Here is a 15,200-nt window from a genome sequence, read left to right on the forward strand (position 1 = left end):
CTCGGAAGGCTGAGGTGGAAGGATCGCCGGAGCCCAGCAGGTCGAAGCTGCAGTGGCCGGCGGCCACTGCACTCCAGTCTGGGCAACAGAATGAGACTCCAACTCAAAAATAATAATAATAATAATAAACCTTCTACATGTTAATATCAAGCTTATTTGAGGTTTTACTCAGATGTTATGATTTTGTTCCAAATATGCTATTTGATGTGTTAATTATGTCCTGGAAAATATTAAATATATTTTTTTCTCTTTTAATTGAGATTTAATTGGTTGTGGTGTTGAGGATCAGTACACAGATATTACAATTTATATACAATGTTTTTTTTTAGAGACAAGGTCTTTCTTCTAGTTGCATGATCTTGACTCACTACAGCCTCAGCCTCCTGAGCTCAAGTGATCCTCTCAGTCTCCTCAATAGCTACTTCTACAGGAACAGGTCACCACACCCAGCCAATTATTTGATTTTGATTTTTTGTAGAGATGGGATCTTGCTATATTGCCCAAAGCTGGTTTTAAACACTTGGCTTCAAGCTATCTTTCTTTCTCAGGCTTCCAGAGTGTTGCAAATACAAGCATATACCACTACACATGGCCTGTACACAATTCCAAACATATGTACTAAAAATTTAATAAGTCTTGTGTCGGAATTGGGAACCTCTTTGAGCTTTATTTATGTGAGTTTTATCAACTGATATTTTCCATATTAAAATTTTAAGCTGAAAAGTTTAAAAAAATTAAGTCACTTAAAAATAATAAACCTACTACATGTTAATATCAAGCTCATTTGAGGTTTTACTCAGATGTTATGATTCTGTTCCAAGTATGCTATTTGATGTGTTCATTTTTTTCCTGGAGATGTATTCTTTCCTGCTGCCTTCTTTTGGGCTGTTTCTACCTTGGTAGGAGGCTACATGGACATCACACAAGCCTTTTCTTGGGCTCTTCCTTCATCGTCCTTCGGCTGAGCTGAAATTTTGGGAGGGTGGGCACCAGGTGTCTGGGGGCCACGCCAGAGCCTTCTGGAAGCTGGGCTGCTTGACTGTCGCTGCTCCTGCTACCGCCTGAGCTGCTGAGTCCCGTGGCGCACATTTTTAAAAAGCTGATAGCACTTTTAGTAGTAGCTCACTCATTTATTCTGCAATACACCACCTTCCACTCCATCTGCTAGTTTGTCTACTATATTTGATCTCAATGCCTCAAAAAGCTGGCTGTGTTTGGGAGAAAGTTGGAAAGCCTAGGATAGTGAAAGTAATGCTAATGTCTCCAAATAGAAAATTAACTGAAAACTTATTTTTTTATGTGATCCTGATAAAAATCCAATAGAAAAATAGGAATCTTCAAAAACTATGGATTGAGGTTTGAAAATATAATCAGATGAGATTTTTTCCATTTCTAAAGCTCTGGGAAAAGATGCTGGTTTTCAAAAGGTGCAGAAAATCATCTCTTCTGATGCCCAGAGCAGTACAAAATGCGCTCCCTCTCCTGCATCTCAGGCCTCTGTATCTTCATCTTCCTTAGCAAGTCTTCCAGGCCCAGCACTTTCTCACCAGCTAGCTGCCTTGCTCTCATCCTGCTTTCTATTCAGATTTTTTTTTTTTTTTTAAAGAAAATAACATACCACAATTGGCAGGGATATATGCCACACTATAAACAGTGGCTTCTGGAATATAAGGAACTTTAACATTTCTAATTCCTGCAACATTTAAATTCAAATGAACATGTCTTACTTTTGTAAGCAAGAAAAAAATAGAACTTTTTATAAAAAGAAAACTGGCAATGAATTATCTTGTTGAAATAAAAATTTTCTAGTCATACTTATTTGGATAACTTATAACTATTCATATATATACTTCTATTAAAGTGAGGCAAAAATATCCCTATTTCCATATTTTATGTTTTCCATTTGTATTTGATTACTTATTTAGCAAACCCACATTTTGTACTATTCTTTTTCTACTATGTGAAAAAAGCTCATCTGATTTCACTCTCAACTAAGTATGAGAAGTTGAGAGGAAAAAAACCTATTTAGCTTAACTTTATACAGAAAGGGTAACTTAGTACCAGGATGTAAAGAATGAGAAGAAACCACACAAAGAACCAACTCTAAAATGATCGCTTCATCTTTAATGTCTCAAAAAACATGTTCATAGCACACTCCAAGAATGCCACACAGCGATGGTTTGCTGTTCTTTATCAGAGTATGTCAGACAAAGAACAAGTTTTAGATGTTTAATGGTTTTAAAAATTCATTCTCTGAAACCTCTGTAAAGCCAATAATCACCAGTCATCTAAATTTTTATTTCAGAGTAGTAAACATTTCAAAAATGTAATGAATATCTACTCAAAATCACATTTCTCTGAAATGCAATTCAGAGCTATACAACAAAACAAAAATAAATATTTTTCTAGAAATAACATATTTGGCATTTTTCAATGATGTTAAAAGAGAAGCTTTCAAATTGTAAATGATGTCTTGACTGTTACTGTCTATTACCAGACAGGTTTGGATCTTTATAATGAACTTTCAATCCTAACAAAGCCAATATACTTTTCCACAAAGTGGTGTCCAGCCAATACTAAAATCTAATTAAAAAAAAAATTATTAAAAATGAGGCCAAATGAGTTGGTTAATTTGGTATCCAAGTTGTTTTATATATACTTTTCATCCTTTGATTAATTATATTTCCAATTAACTGGCTATATTTCTCTCAAAATCAATCCATAAGTGTATGGTTTTAGTAATACAAATTCAACTTTGTTTCACTGACTTCATTAAAATATGTCAAACGTGGTTAAGTCTTATATTCTCTCCTTCCAGATAATTTACATTTCATCATAAATGTAGAGCAGCCACACCATGAGTTATATCTGAACTATTTAACCTAAATGTAGAAAAGCTGAAAATTAAATTAAAAAATTTGGATAGTTAAGAAGCTCTTACATATTTATTTCTTTCAGATGCCTATGATGCCTTTTCTTAGCTAGGAGTATGGAAAAAGTAGGGTTCCATTCATTTTCATGATATATCAATAAAAAGTACAGTGCCAATGTCTATTCCCATCAGTCATTCTGAAGCCTAATTTCCATTTGCAATACCCACTAGAGAAAAAATTTTAGAACTGAGGAATACTAATTTGGGGCCAATAAAATATTTGAGGAAAGACACAATACAAAACAGGGAAGTGAATAAAGTAAATATGCTGTAATAAAACCCTCCCTTGTAAACACATCTGTCCTTTCCTCCCATATTTGGAAATGCTACCTAAGTTTTAAAAATTCTCATCAAAACATTTATACCACGAGGCATGTAAAATTAAGTCTGTTTCAGCCTGATAGCCTATAGCTGTTAAATAATTATATTATCCTGTTCATAAGATGAGAGGTAGTGACATTTTATTCTCTCAATGCTGAGCTGAGCTCCACACATCTGGCACATGGGTTACAAGGGGGAAAAGCACCGAAGCACCATTGTACGCTCCTCACGTTTTGGTATTTCAGGTCACCAATCACTTCACTGGCTGTGGGTGGCTGACAATCACCATGGCGTTAACACTGAAGGCAGTGGGTGCTGGTGCTATTCATCACATGGCACTGGCGGGCCTCCCTCGTCTTTCAAAAAGGAAGCGGCTTTCCTTCCATTCTTCTGAACGTGATCTTCATTCATTTTCTCCAAAGTTTCTATCTATCAAATATATTGAATTCGTTTATCAAAATCTTACTTCACAGAAACCATTCTTTAGATTGAGCTGGTATGTTTACTCTCTTGAAACTATTCTTGATGTTGGCCTTGAACTGGAATCACTGTGTGTACACATATATTCACACATACATGTAGGTTTTGTACTTGATTATATTACTGGGGTTAATATTTAGTATATTTATCAAGCTACCAATAGGACTAAGACGTGTCTTAACTGTGTGCTCTATAAAGCTCTCCAGGAACAGAAAAAAGGAACATTCATTCAACTTTCAACAACAAGTTAATCCCCTCACTGAGCACCTATATTGTGCTGGATGCTGAATTTACCATCTTTCTCTTCCTTTTCCTCTGGCCTTAGGCCTCAGCACAGCTCAGCCAAATTCAAGTCATAATGGGAAGGTATGGGGCAGACTCAGTAATCATTCTCTGCTTTGGTAAAACATGTGCAATAATTAATTGCTGTCTCATTTTTTGTAGATCTGATAGTATAATGACTAGGTATAAGGATGGCCACTTCTTTTTTTTTTTTTTTTTGAGTCAGAGTCTCACTTTGTCACCCAAGCTGGAGTACAGTGGCACGCTCACAGCCACCACAGCCTTGACCTGCTGGGCTCAGGTGATCCTTCCGTCTCAGCCTTTTAAGCAGCTGGAACCACAGGTATGTACCACCATACCTGGCTAATTTTACGATTTATTGTAGAGATGAGGTTTCACCATGTTGCTCAGGCTGGTCTTAAATCCCTGAGCTCTGGCAATCCTCTCACCTCCGCCTCCCAAAGTGTTGGGATTATAGGCGTGAGCCATCACACCCAGCTAGGATGGCCACTTCTAACCTTCTATGTTCAGTGAAGAGCAGAGACCATGTGTTACTTATTTTTGTATCACCCAGAGTCTTTGTCAACTTCCTCATCCATAAAATAAAGGAAATAAGACTATACTGGCAATGTGTGCTTTGCCCATTTGACCAAGCTGGGAACTCCTTGAAGAAGTACTTTGCTGTATGCTTATTCTAAATTTAAAACTCAGAAAAAAAAAACAAAAACATCTTAAGAAAAATCTCAAATTAATTATGTTCTGAAGGGAAGAGAGGATGCAGTTAGCTCTGGGTTTCAGTTACCTCCTCTGTGCATCCTCAGTCCCAGCAGGGGGAAAATAGTTGTCTATCACTCACCTCAGCTAAAAAGTCAGCTTCATTATCTGCCGAGATGTTTAAGCCTGAAACAGCATTGAACAGTTCTCGTTCACCAAGGGCTTCTTTTACTCCTCCTTTCTGGAAAAACTAGTACAGAAATATAAGAAAGGCAGTAAGAGATATTAGCAAGGCTCTCTTAGAAACTAAAAATAGGGAACGGTATGCATGTATGACCACTGAATTCCTTCCACCATTTTCAACCATGGACCTTCCCATTTCAGGCTTAACTCTGCTCAGGTTCTACCTGCTTACACATCTGCTGCCTTCTAGATTGAGTTTGTCATGCTGTACCTTCTATAGCCATAAAAGTAAGGCATATATAAAGTTACTCTGCAGCTTTTACAGGTGAAAAAATGAGTGGTATACATAAAATTGCTTGGCATTGCTTTGAATGTGTAGACACAATACTTTCACTAAATCCCATGAATTAAAATAAAATGTGCAAGCAGGCTTGAAATATGAGTACTCTATCCTTTAGAAAGATCATACCTATCTGAATCTACTACAAACAACTAATTTCCCCTAGAAATGACAAACAAATAGGACCCAACCCTGTGCTTACTGAGTTTTCCTTCTCTAAGGTTTTTATGCTGCTTCACGTGACAGTGATCAGATACTGCCCCACTATGGAGACTGTCTTCTTTTAAAAGTAATAATGATGGCAAGCATGCAGTCTTCCTATATACCAGCTTCTGTTTAAGCACTGTGCATGCATTAACTGTCTACTTGACTGTCTAAATATGAGAAGTCAAAACACACACTTATTCCCTTGAAAAGGTTACCCAAATGTGAGACAGGGAACCAAATTCTCACTGAATATGAAATCTATTGTAACAAATTGATCTTTATATCCTTATCCTGGAAGGAGCCAGAATTCCTTCCTTTAATTTCTAAGAATATGGTCCTCTTACTTATCTTAGGAGAAAAATATTTGGACCTGCTATGTCCTATAAAAAAAGATATACTGGTTTACATGCCTACCTGTGAGACATTCCTACAGTCACGGAACAAGAACTCCAGGCCGTGAGGATGGGTTGGTTCTACCGACTGACTGACATCAATCAACCAGACCTATTTAAATATAGAACATAGATAGATGTATTTACATTCAATAATTTACACTGAGTAATTGAATCTGAACATTGACAAAATGTCCTCCTTACCTTTCCAGCATGCCACAGCATGTTATACTCACTGAGGTCAGCATGTACAAGTGTACATTCATGATACAACTGCTGCATTAACTGTGAGGAGGGAAGCAAACATTTAGAAAATGAAGGGAACTTCTACTTACCTATACAATTAAAATGTGTATATCAACCAATATTGTTTAGACAAAGTAAAACAAAAGTTAAAGACTGTATTTTCTCTTGGCTTTGTACAGTCTAGGACTGTGCTTTTTTGCTGTTTAGGTAGTGTGGAGGAACAGTGAGAGATAATGGAGGGGGGTCAGCTTGTGACACTCTGCTTCCTTGCCCTTGTGACAGCAAGATCAGGAAGCCAACAGTCAGACTTGGATTCTCACAACAGTAATACAGCAACTCTGTTGATTGTCACCAACCAGAGGACCTAGGGAAGCCACTTCCCTTCATAGAAGCACAAATGTCCAGGATGGGGTATAAACAATTCCAAGGTGAAAAGTACTTCCTACCAGACTTAGTGGGAAAGTGATGTTCTTATAAATAATGGCATTATAGATTCATATTCTGGATGATGACCCCTCGTCTTATAGCAGAAACCAATATTAATGCATTTGCTTGGCAGCATTAATGGACTTAAACAGGAAAGTTTGATCACTGCTTCATCTCTTTCCCAGCCACCCACCTCCCACAGGAGCCAGAACAATGGATTTGATTTTCCTTTCACTATTTTCCTCCTGGAGGCAGAGAAAGATGGATCAGTTTTAGCTGTAGCTTAAAAACCAATTTGACTGACATTTCCACATTCACAGCAGCTGCATGACGTGATGACTTCATGCAGAGGCTGCATACGCAGCACATTAAGTTTCTCAAGTAAAACAATTCAGAGGCATAATGACAGTTTCAGGAGTGTTTCCTTAAGCTAAGGCTCTCGATTTAATTTGTTGCTATTTCAAAGCAGGAGAAGTTTCCTCAAGATTCTTGGCATGTAACTCCCAACTCTAACACCAGCACTCCTTGTTTACAATTTTCATCATCAGTTTCTTAGGATGAGACCAAATCTGCTTCCCTTCCTTTACTGTTGGCACCATGACATTCAAGAAAGGACGCAAACTAATGAGGCACTATATCTGTTACATGTATTAACTTCAAGTTTTATTTAAGGAAGTTTTGTGAAAACTTCATGTGCTGTCACTAATGTAACAACGAAGACGTCCCTGCTCCCTAAATCTTGTAAGTTTTCTAAAAACTACTCAAGGCATATTGATATAAGGACAACTCTTCAGTGTAAAATGCCTTCACAAACCTCAGTTTGTCCTTGTTATAGAATCTTGAAATAGGACAACTTGAAAGAACTAAGTTGGCGGAAACATTTTATTTATTTTTTTATTTTTTTGAGTTGGAGTCTCACTCTGTCACCCAGGCTGGAGGGCAGTGGCACGCTCCCAGCCACCGCAGCCTCAACCTGTGGGCCTCTAGCGATCCTTCCACCTCAGCCTTCTAAGTAGCTAGAACTACAGGCGAGCGCTACCATGCCCGGCTAATTTTTTGATTTACTGTAGAGGTGAGGTCTCGCCAAGTTGCCCAGGCAGGTCTCGAACCTGCAGGCTCAGGCAATCCACTCACCTCAGCCTCCCAAAGGCGCAGGATTACAGGCTGAGCCACCAAGCCCGGCTTAGAGGAAACATTTTTAAAAGTTGGTGTGCGAATGCTTTTAAAGGCACAACTTACATGAACAGTTTGATAGTAGGCGTCTTTCATTTCTTCACTGCTGAGCTTTACTTCTTTTAATTTAGGGGCTGGAACTTGATCATGGCCAATAAAAGACATAACTAAAATGTGTTTCTTGAGTAGTACAACTGTTGGACAAGGAATTCCAGCTCTCTGCATTCTATACAGAAAGAAATTGTTAAGAATATAAAGGTCAGAAAGAGAAAATATGGCATTCATTCAATAAATACCTAACCAGGGCCTGCAATGGGCTGGCGCTGTGTTCTACCCTACACTACATTTCCAGTGTGGGAAGACAACAATAGGACACAGCCTCTGCCCATAAAAAACCCATGGACTAGTGGAAATGCCAGGCTAGTAAGGAGACAATCATAGTGCACCATGATATATGCACTGGCAGAGATACTGGTGGGAGCTATGGGAGCACACAGCACCAAAGAAGGCTTGGTAGAACAGGCGGGGACCAGGAATTAGCCGGCTTAAGACAGCACAAGGAAGCCTTCAAGAGCACAGTCTATTTGAAGAATGGAGACTAATCAACATAGCTGAGTCTGTGAGCAGGAGAAAGGGAAATGTGGGCTGAGGCTACAGAGAAAGGCAAGCTCCAAATCATGAAAATTCTTTGAATTTACACTGTTGACTACAGAAATCTGTTGAAGAATTTTAAGAGGGGCAGGGATAACATCTCAGTGCTATAGAAGAGAGACCAGAGAACCCCAAGACCTCCTAGGAAATTATTCTACTCAGAGTTCTAAGTAGAAGGATTTTGCAACTAACATATACAGATAATTACTTTTGAAAGCAAACATCTTTAGAAAATAACAAACTAAGCCAGGTGTGGTGGCTCACTACTGTAATCCCAGCACTCTGGGAGGCCTAGGTGGGAGGACTACTTGAGGTCAGGAGTTCAAGAAAATAACAAACTAAAGTTTTCTTTCTTTCTTTTTTTTTTTTTTTTTTGTTTTTTTGAGTTAGAGTCTCACTCTGCTTCCGGCCACTGCAGCCTCCACCTGCTGGGCTCTGCTGATCCTTCCGCCTCAGCCTTTCAAGTAGCTGGAACTACAGGCGTGCGCTACCATGCCCGGCTAATTCTTTTGATTTATTGTAGAGATGAGGTCTCGCCAAGTTGCCCAGGCGGGTCTCGAACCCACAGGCTCAGGCAATTCACTCACTTCGGCCTCCCAAAGCACAGGATTACAGGCTAAGCCACCGAGCCCGACCTAAAGTTTTCAATTAAGATAATGGGAGATTTATTAACAGGAGGGGTTGTTACTGAATTTCTTGGCTGATAAAACAAATTCTTTGATAGAAAATAACTGCTTAGAAAATTGAGAAACAAGTCTAATCAATGAAAGCAAAATACAACTAAAAATTAACAGATGTAATAAATAACATTATCTGAAACAAAAAGGGAAACCATTTTTTATATTAAGCCTAAGTAGATACCAGAATTTTTACTTCTTGAGAAAGACAATTTAAAAGATATCATTTAGATAGATGATAAAATGTTTGAGGCAGAAAATGCCTTAGTTTCCCTCAAACTTCACCGAGGAAAGAAAAAGAAAATAGCCTTTTAATCCCGCAAGTGTGAATTCAGGTTATATGCCTGGCCTTTCACTATTTCTACAATGAATTTAAAAGCTAGCAGGGATTTTTTTTGTCCTAACAGAAAGTTATTTACCCAAGATTACATCCAGCACATGGTTTTCTTTACCTTGTGAGATTGTGCATTTCTTTTTCTGCCCACATGCGGATGATCTTACGTGGATTTAGTTTACTGAAGCGATCTTTAAACCTGAAATCATCTTTAATATATTTGTCACGATTCTTAAACTCATTAAGGGTTGTTTTAAATACCTTGATGGCACATTCTGAAGGTATAACTTTACTATCTTCCTTTTCATCTTCCATGCTAGGGAGAAAGAAAAAAATTAAGTCAGTACAAGTTGCCAGCTCACAAGTATAACAATTTCAAAATAAAGACTCTGTTTAGCACTAAATTAGATCTATATTCTATCAGAGTGTCAACTTTTTTTTTTTAAGCCTTTAAGTTTTGGATCTTAATAAAACCTTAGGTTTTGGGTTGATTTTTTTAAAAAACAAAACATACTTTCAAATAAATTGTCAACCAGTTTTCAACAATCTGTAACATACTGTTCTTCACTTAATTACCATGGAGTCAATGAAGACATATGTACTTTAAAATAAGCTACAGTCTACCTGACATGGTTCAGAGTCAAAATTTAATAAAAGCAACTAATAAAATAGCTCTTTTAAAAATAGTTCTTTTGCTGGGGCTCAGTGGCTCAGCCTGTAATCCTGTGCTTTGGGAGGCTGAGTGAATTGCCTGAGCCCGCGAGTTTCAGACCCGCCTGGGCAACTGGGCGAGATATCTCTACAATAAATAAAAAAAATTAGCCAGGCGTGGTAGTGCGCGCCTGTAGTTTCAGCTACTTGGAAGGCTGAGGTGGAAGGATCGCTGGGGCCTGGCAGGTCGAGGCTGCAGTGGCCGGGAGTGGCCACTGCACTCCAGTCTGGGCGACAGAGTGAGATTCCAACTCAAAAAAAAAAAATTCTTTTACTCCTAGCAGATTCAAAGGCAAGTAAAGGGGTCCTGCCTCGTGACCTTATGAGTCTGCAAGGAGGGGCCAGAGAGAATAAAAGCAGTACATGAACTGAACAGGTCCTATTCCTTTCTATAGGAAAGGTCAGGCAAAGTTTCATGGCATAGGTGGCATCTGAAACATAACATGAACAATGGGTGGCATCTGAATAATATTAACTAAAAAGCAGAGGTAAGGAACCTCTGAGGAACAACAAATACCACAGGTAAGACTTGGCTGCAGAGAGGGAATGAAAGAAGTTGGAGCCAAAGGGATGGGACAGAGGCACACGTATGAAGAGTCTGAACGAATTCTCTTAGGTGGTGGGAATCCCGAGGCCTACTGAGCATGGCATTCTCAAAGACACGCTTCATGAAGGTCCAGTGAACGATCATGTCAGGATGGCGGGGTGCAGGAAGAAGATAGAGGTGCCGGGCTTACTCAGGATGCTACTGCAGTAGTTCCCCAGCAGTGAGCTATTAAAAGGCTCAACTCAAGCCGGGTTCGGTGGCTCAGCCTATAATCCCGCGCCATTGGGAGGCTGAGGTGAGTGGATTGCCTGAGCCCGCGGGTTCGAGACCCGCCTGGGCAGCGAGACCTCATCTCTACAATAAATAAAAAAATCAGCTGGGCATGGTAGCACATGCCTGTAATTCTGGCTATTCGGAAGGCTGAGGCGGAAGGATCGCCAGAGCCCAGCAGGTCGAGGCTGCGGTGGCCAGGAGCAGCTGTTGCACTCCAGTCTGGGCGACAGAGTAGAGACTCCAACTCAAAAAAAGAAGAAGTCTAGCAGGTATCTCAAATTTAGTATGGCCAAAATAACACTCTTGAGGTCTGTACCCTAACCCTGCCCTTCCCCAGGATCCCACCTCAAGAAACAGCACCTCCAGTGCTCTAGCCCAGAATTGATCCTCTCACTCTCATACCCCACATCTAATCCAGCAGCACTTCTCTTCACTCTACCTTCAAAACACACACCAAGTTCTCTCACTCCCACCTCCTTGTCTAACCTCTACCATCATTTAATTACTATGATACATGTATAACCTATCATACTGCTTCTTCTCTTGACCCCGTATAATTCATTTTCACATAGCAGACTGAGTCATCTTTTGAAAATAAGAATCAATTCACAACTTTGGTTCCCACTGCAGACTCCTTACCTTGACACACAGGTAAGCCCTACCTGATGTAGTCCTGCTTACTTTTCCAGCCTCCTCGCTCCCCTTAACATGCATACCAGGTTTTAGGCAGGCTGGCTTTCTTAGACTCTTTTAAAAAGATACTGTGCTTTCACCTGTCCTAAAGTATTCGCTGTTTTCCAGTCCAGAATGCCCTTTCAACTGATCTTTGATGTATTCTAGATGTGACTTTTTTTTTTTGAGTTGGAGTCTCACTGTCACCACAGCCTCGACCTGCTGGGCTCCTGCGATCCTTCCACCTCAGTTGTCCAAGTAGCCGGAACTATAGGCGCACACTACCACGCCTGGCTAATTTTTTATTTATTTTAGAGACGAGGTCTCGCCAAGTTGCCTGGGTGGGTCTCGAACCCGTGGGCTCAGGCAATCCTCTCGCCTTGGCCTCCCAAAGTGCTGGGATTACAGACTGAGCCAACGAGCCCGACCCCTAGATATGACTTTCAAATGTCACTTCATCAGAGAAGGCTTTCCTGTCCTACTAAAAAAAGAGTCAATCTGTCACTATGACATCACCCTATTTTCTATTTGCATAGCACATATCTGATATTTTTAGTTTATTACTGTCTTGGAGGGGGATTGAGGATAGGGGAAAGCACATCCTATTAGAGCAGAAACCTTCCTTGTATCAGTTACTACTGTATTCCCAGTATCTAGAAGAATACCTGGCATATGATAGCTGTTCAAATATTTGGTGAATGGATAATTCAATTTTTTAATTGAAAAATATAGTTTATTTAGAAAGTAAATTGGGGGGAAGAGAGAGAGAGAGAGAGAGAGAGGAAGAGAGAGAGACAGAGAGAGTGGAAGAGAGAGAGAGAGAGAGAAAGAGAGAGAGGAGAGTCACCTCCCCAAGGTAGAGGAGGGGATCAAAGCTAGGAAACATGGCAGCCATAACTCAGAGCCATGTGTACACATCAGAGTTTAACAAAGCAATGACTGATTCAATTTTCAGGGAGACAAATTAGAGATTCTGTACAAAGAAGAAATGTCTAATAATTCAGAGACATTTGGAGAGAACAGGTTAGATTTTGAGATGATAAGCTCCCTGTCATTAGAAGAGTTTAACCATAAATTAGGTGAAACCCTATCAAAAACACCATAGCCAGGCACCAGGTCTCATGCTTTTAATCCCAGCAGTTTGTGAGACCAAGGCGGGAGGACTGCTTTGGGCCAGGAATACAAAACAAGCCTGGACCACAAAGCCAGACCTTATCTCTACAAAACATAAAATTAGTCAGGTGTGGTGGTACACACTTCTAGTCCTTGATACTCAGGAGGCTGAAGTAGATTATTTGAGCCCAGAAGTTCAAGGTTACAGTGAGCTGTGATCACAACACTGCACTCCAGCCTAAGTGAGTGAGCAAGAACCTGTATTAAAAAAAAACAAAAACAGAAACCAAAACCAAAACCAAACCATAGAAGAGACTCCTTACTTGGAAGATCTCTAGGATAGAGTTCAGTTTATAAGATTTACCTAGTCACTCTCCCACTACAAAAACATCCTTTTTCTTAGCAAATGGCATATCCCTTTGCCTACTCACTTTCCAGTTTGCTCATACAGCATTATTTTCTACTACCTCTAAACATATACCTTCTAATCTTCTCAGTGCCTATTCAACTTTAGTCCTTCCATTCTTAAAGAATTAAATATTACAGATAAATTAAATTTAACAGATAAAGTTGAAGTTCCCTCTGATGACCACCCAGGTGGTTTCATTCTCCATCCCACTTCAGCAGCGGGAATCACTGTCATGACTGCTGTATTTCTAGTCCTTTTAAAGAGATATACATAAGTATCCAAATGCACAAGCATCTATAAAGTTAACATCTATATATATGTATATACATATAATTTTCTGTATGAATTTAAAATTTTAAGTAAATGATACAATGTATATATTCCTCAACTAGCTTTTTGACCTCAACACTGGATTTTTTTTTTTTTTGAGTTGGAGTCTCACTCTGTCACCCAGACTGGAGTGCAGTGGCCGCTCCCGGCCACCGCAGCCTCGACCTGCTGGGCTCTGGCGATCCTTCCGCCTCAGCCTTCCAAGTAGCCGGAATTATAGTCGCGCACTACCACGCCCGGCTGATTTTTTTATTTATTGTAAAGATGAGGTCTTGCTGCCCAGGTGGGTCTCGAACCCGCAGGCTCAGGCAATCCACTCACCTCAGCCTCCCAAAGGCACAGGATTACAGGCTGAGCCACCAAGCCCAGCTTGGATTTTTTTTTAACCTATTTGAAAAATCCAGGTTGAGACCTAACTTCTTCATGATACCGTCCCTAAATGTGCCTGGCAATGATCCTGTTCTATATATCTTCTATCCTTATCCCATATGAGGTCTAATTTGTATAACTGTGCACTCTATTATGTAATTATCTTTTATTGACTATAATAGTTCTTGCTGTAATGTTCTCCTCTTGGCTATAACTTAAGCTCTTGAGAGTTAAAGCCCATGTCTCGTACTATTGGAGTAATGTTGATTGCTTGGCCAATCTGAAAGTGGCAGAAACCAGAAGAGCTTTGTGGGAAGCAGAATTTTAGGACGGCCTCCAAGATCCTGGCCCTCTAGGGTGCATACCTGGTATAACACCCCTTCTCTCGAGTGTGAAGGGGATAGCCCACTCCCTGGACTAGGTTATGCTATGTGGCAAAGGTGATAGTCTAGTCATCCCATGATTACAGTCCACTCTGTGTGTCTCAGGCTTAGGAGACTGGAGCAAGAGATTCTCCTGCTGGCTTTAAAAGAGTGACCTGCTGTGTGGCAGGGTCAGCGAGAGGGCCCTATGGCAAGGGCTTCAGGGGGCTCCAGAAGTTGAGAGCAGCCCCCAGCAGACAGTCAACAAGAAAATGGGACCTCGGTCCTGCAGTTGCAAGGAACCGAATGGTACCAAGAGAAGAGGATGCTGAGTTCCAGATAGGAATGCAGCTCGGTCAACTCCTATATTGCAGCACTGTGAGACCCTGATCAAGAACCACTAAGCTATGCTTGGACCTCTGGACAACAGAAACCATGACATAAGTGGGTGTTGTTTTAGACTGCTAAGTTGGTGGCAATTTGTTATGTAGCACAGAAAACTAACAAACTTTTTTTTTTGAGTTGGAGTCTCACTGTGTCGCCCAGGATGGAGTGCTGTGGCATTGCCCACGGCCAACCCAGCATCGACCTGCTGGGCTTTGGGATTCTTCCACCTCAGTCTTCCAAGTAGCCGGAACTACAGGCGTGCGGTACCACGCCTGGCTAATTTTTTTTTTAATTGTAGAGACAAGGTCTCGCCAAGTTGCCCAGGCTGGCCTCAAACCCGCAAGCTCAGGCAATCCACTCACCTCAGCCTCCCAAAGTGCTGAGATTACAGGCTAAGCAACCACGCCCAGCAAAAACTAACATTTACTTTCAGCTGCAGAAAACTAAATCTTCTCTAGTTTTGCTAACTTAGAAATGCCAAAGTACAGATTATGAGACCAATTCCACCAGTGAGATCACCCATTATAGAGAATCATAAAGTGTAACAGAAAATGGACAAAGGATAACAAAGAGTTTACCAGAAGAAGAAACACAGGCCAGCACAGTGGCTCATGCCTATAATTCCAACACATTGGGAGGCTGAGGTAGGAGAATCACTTGAGCCCAGGA

At 40.4% G+C, this 15,200-nt stretch overlaps 1 protein-coding gene across 1 annotated transcript in view; it reads right to left on the minus strand.

The window, feature by feature from the left end:
• Window positions 1–2,104: 2,104 nt before the first annotated feature.
• Window positions 2,105–15,200, minus strand: part of RIOK3 (RIO kinase 3) — a 31,097-nt gene continuing 18,001 nt past the window's right edge. Inside the window, 6 exon segments of the mRNA XM_008060774.2 lie at window positions 2,105–3,682; window positions 4,872–4,979; window positions 5,874–5,963; window positions 6,056–6,136; window positions 7,763–7,922; window positions 9,477–9,674. Coding sequence (XP_008058965.2) covers window positions 3,575–3,682; window positions 4,872–4,979; window positions 5,874–5,963; window positions 6,056–6,136; window positions 7,763–7,922; window positions 9,477–9,674 — 745 coding nt within the window. The 3' untranslated portion in view covers window positions 2,105–3,574.

The sequence above is a fragment of the Carlito syrichta genome, unplaced genomic scaffold (assembly GCF_000164805.1).
Source record: "Carlito syrichta isolate Samal-C Ts95f unplaced genomic scaffold, Tarsius_syrichta-2.0.1 Scaffold304726, whole genome shotgun sequence".
Lineage (NCBI taxonomy): Eukaryota > Metazoa > Chordata > Mammalia > Primates > Tarsiidae > Carlito > Carlito syrichta.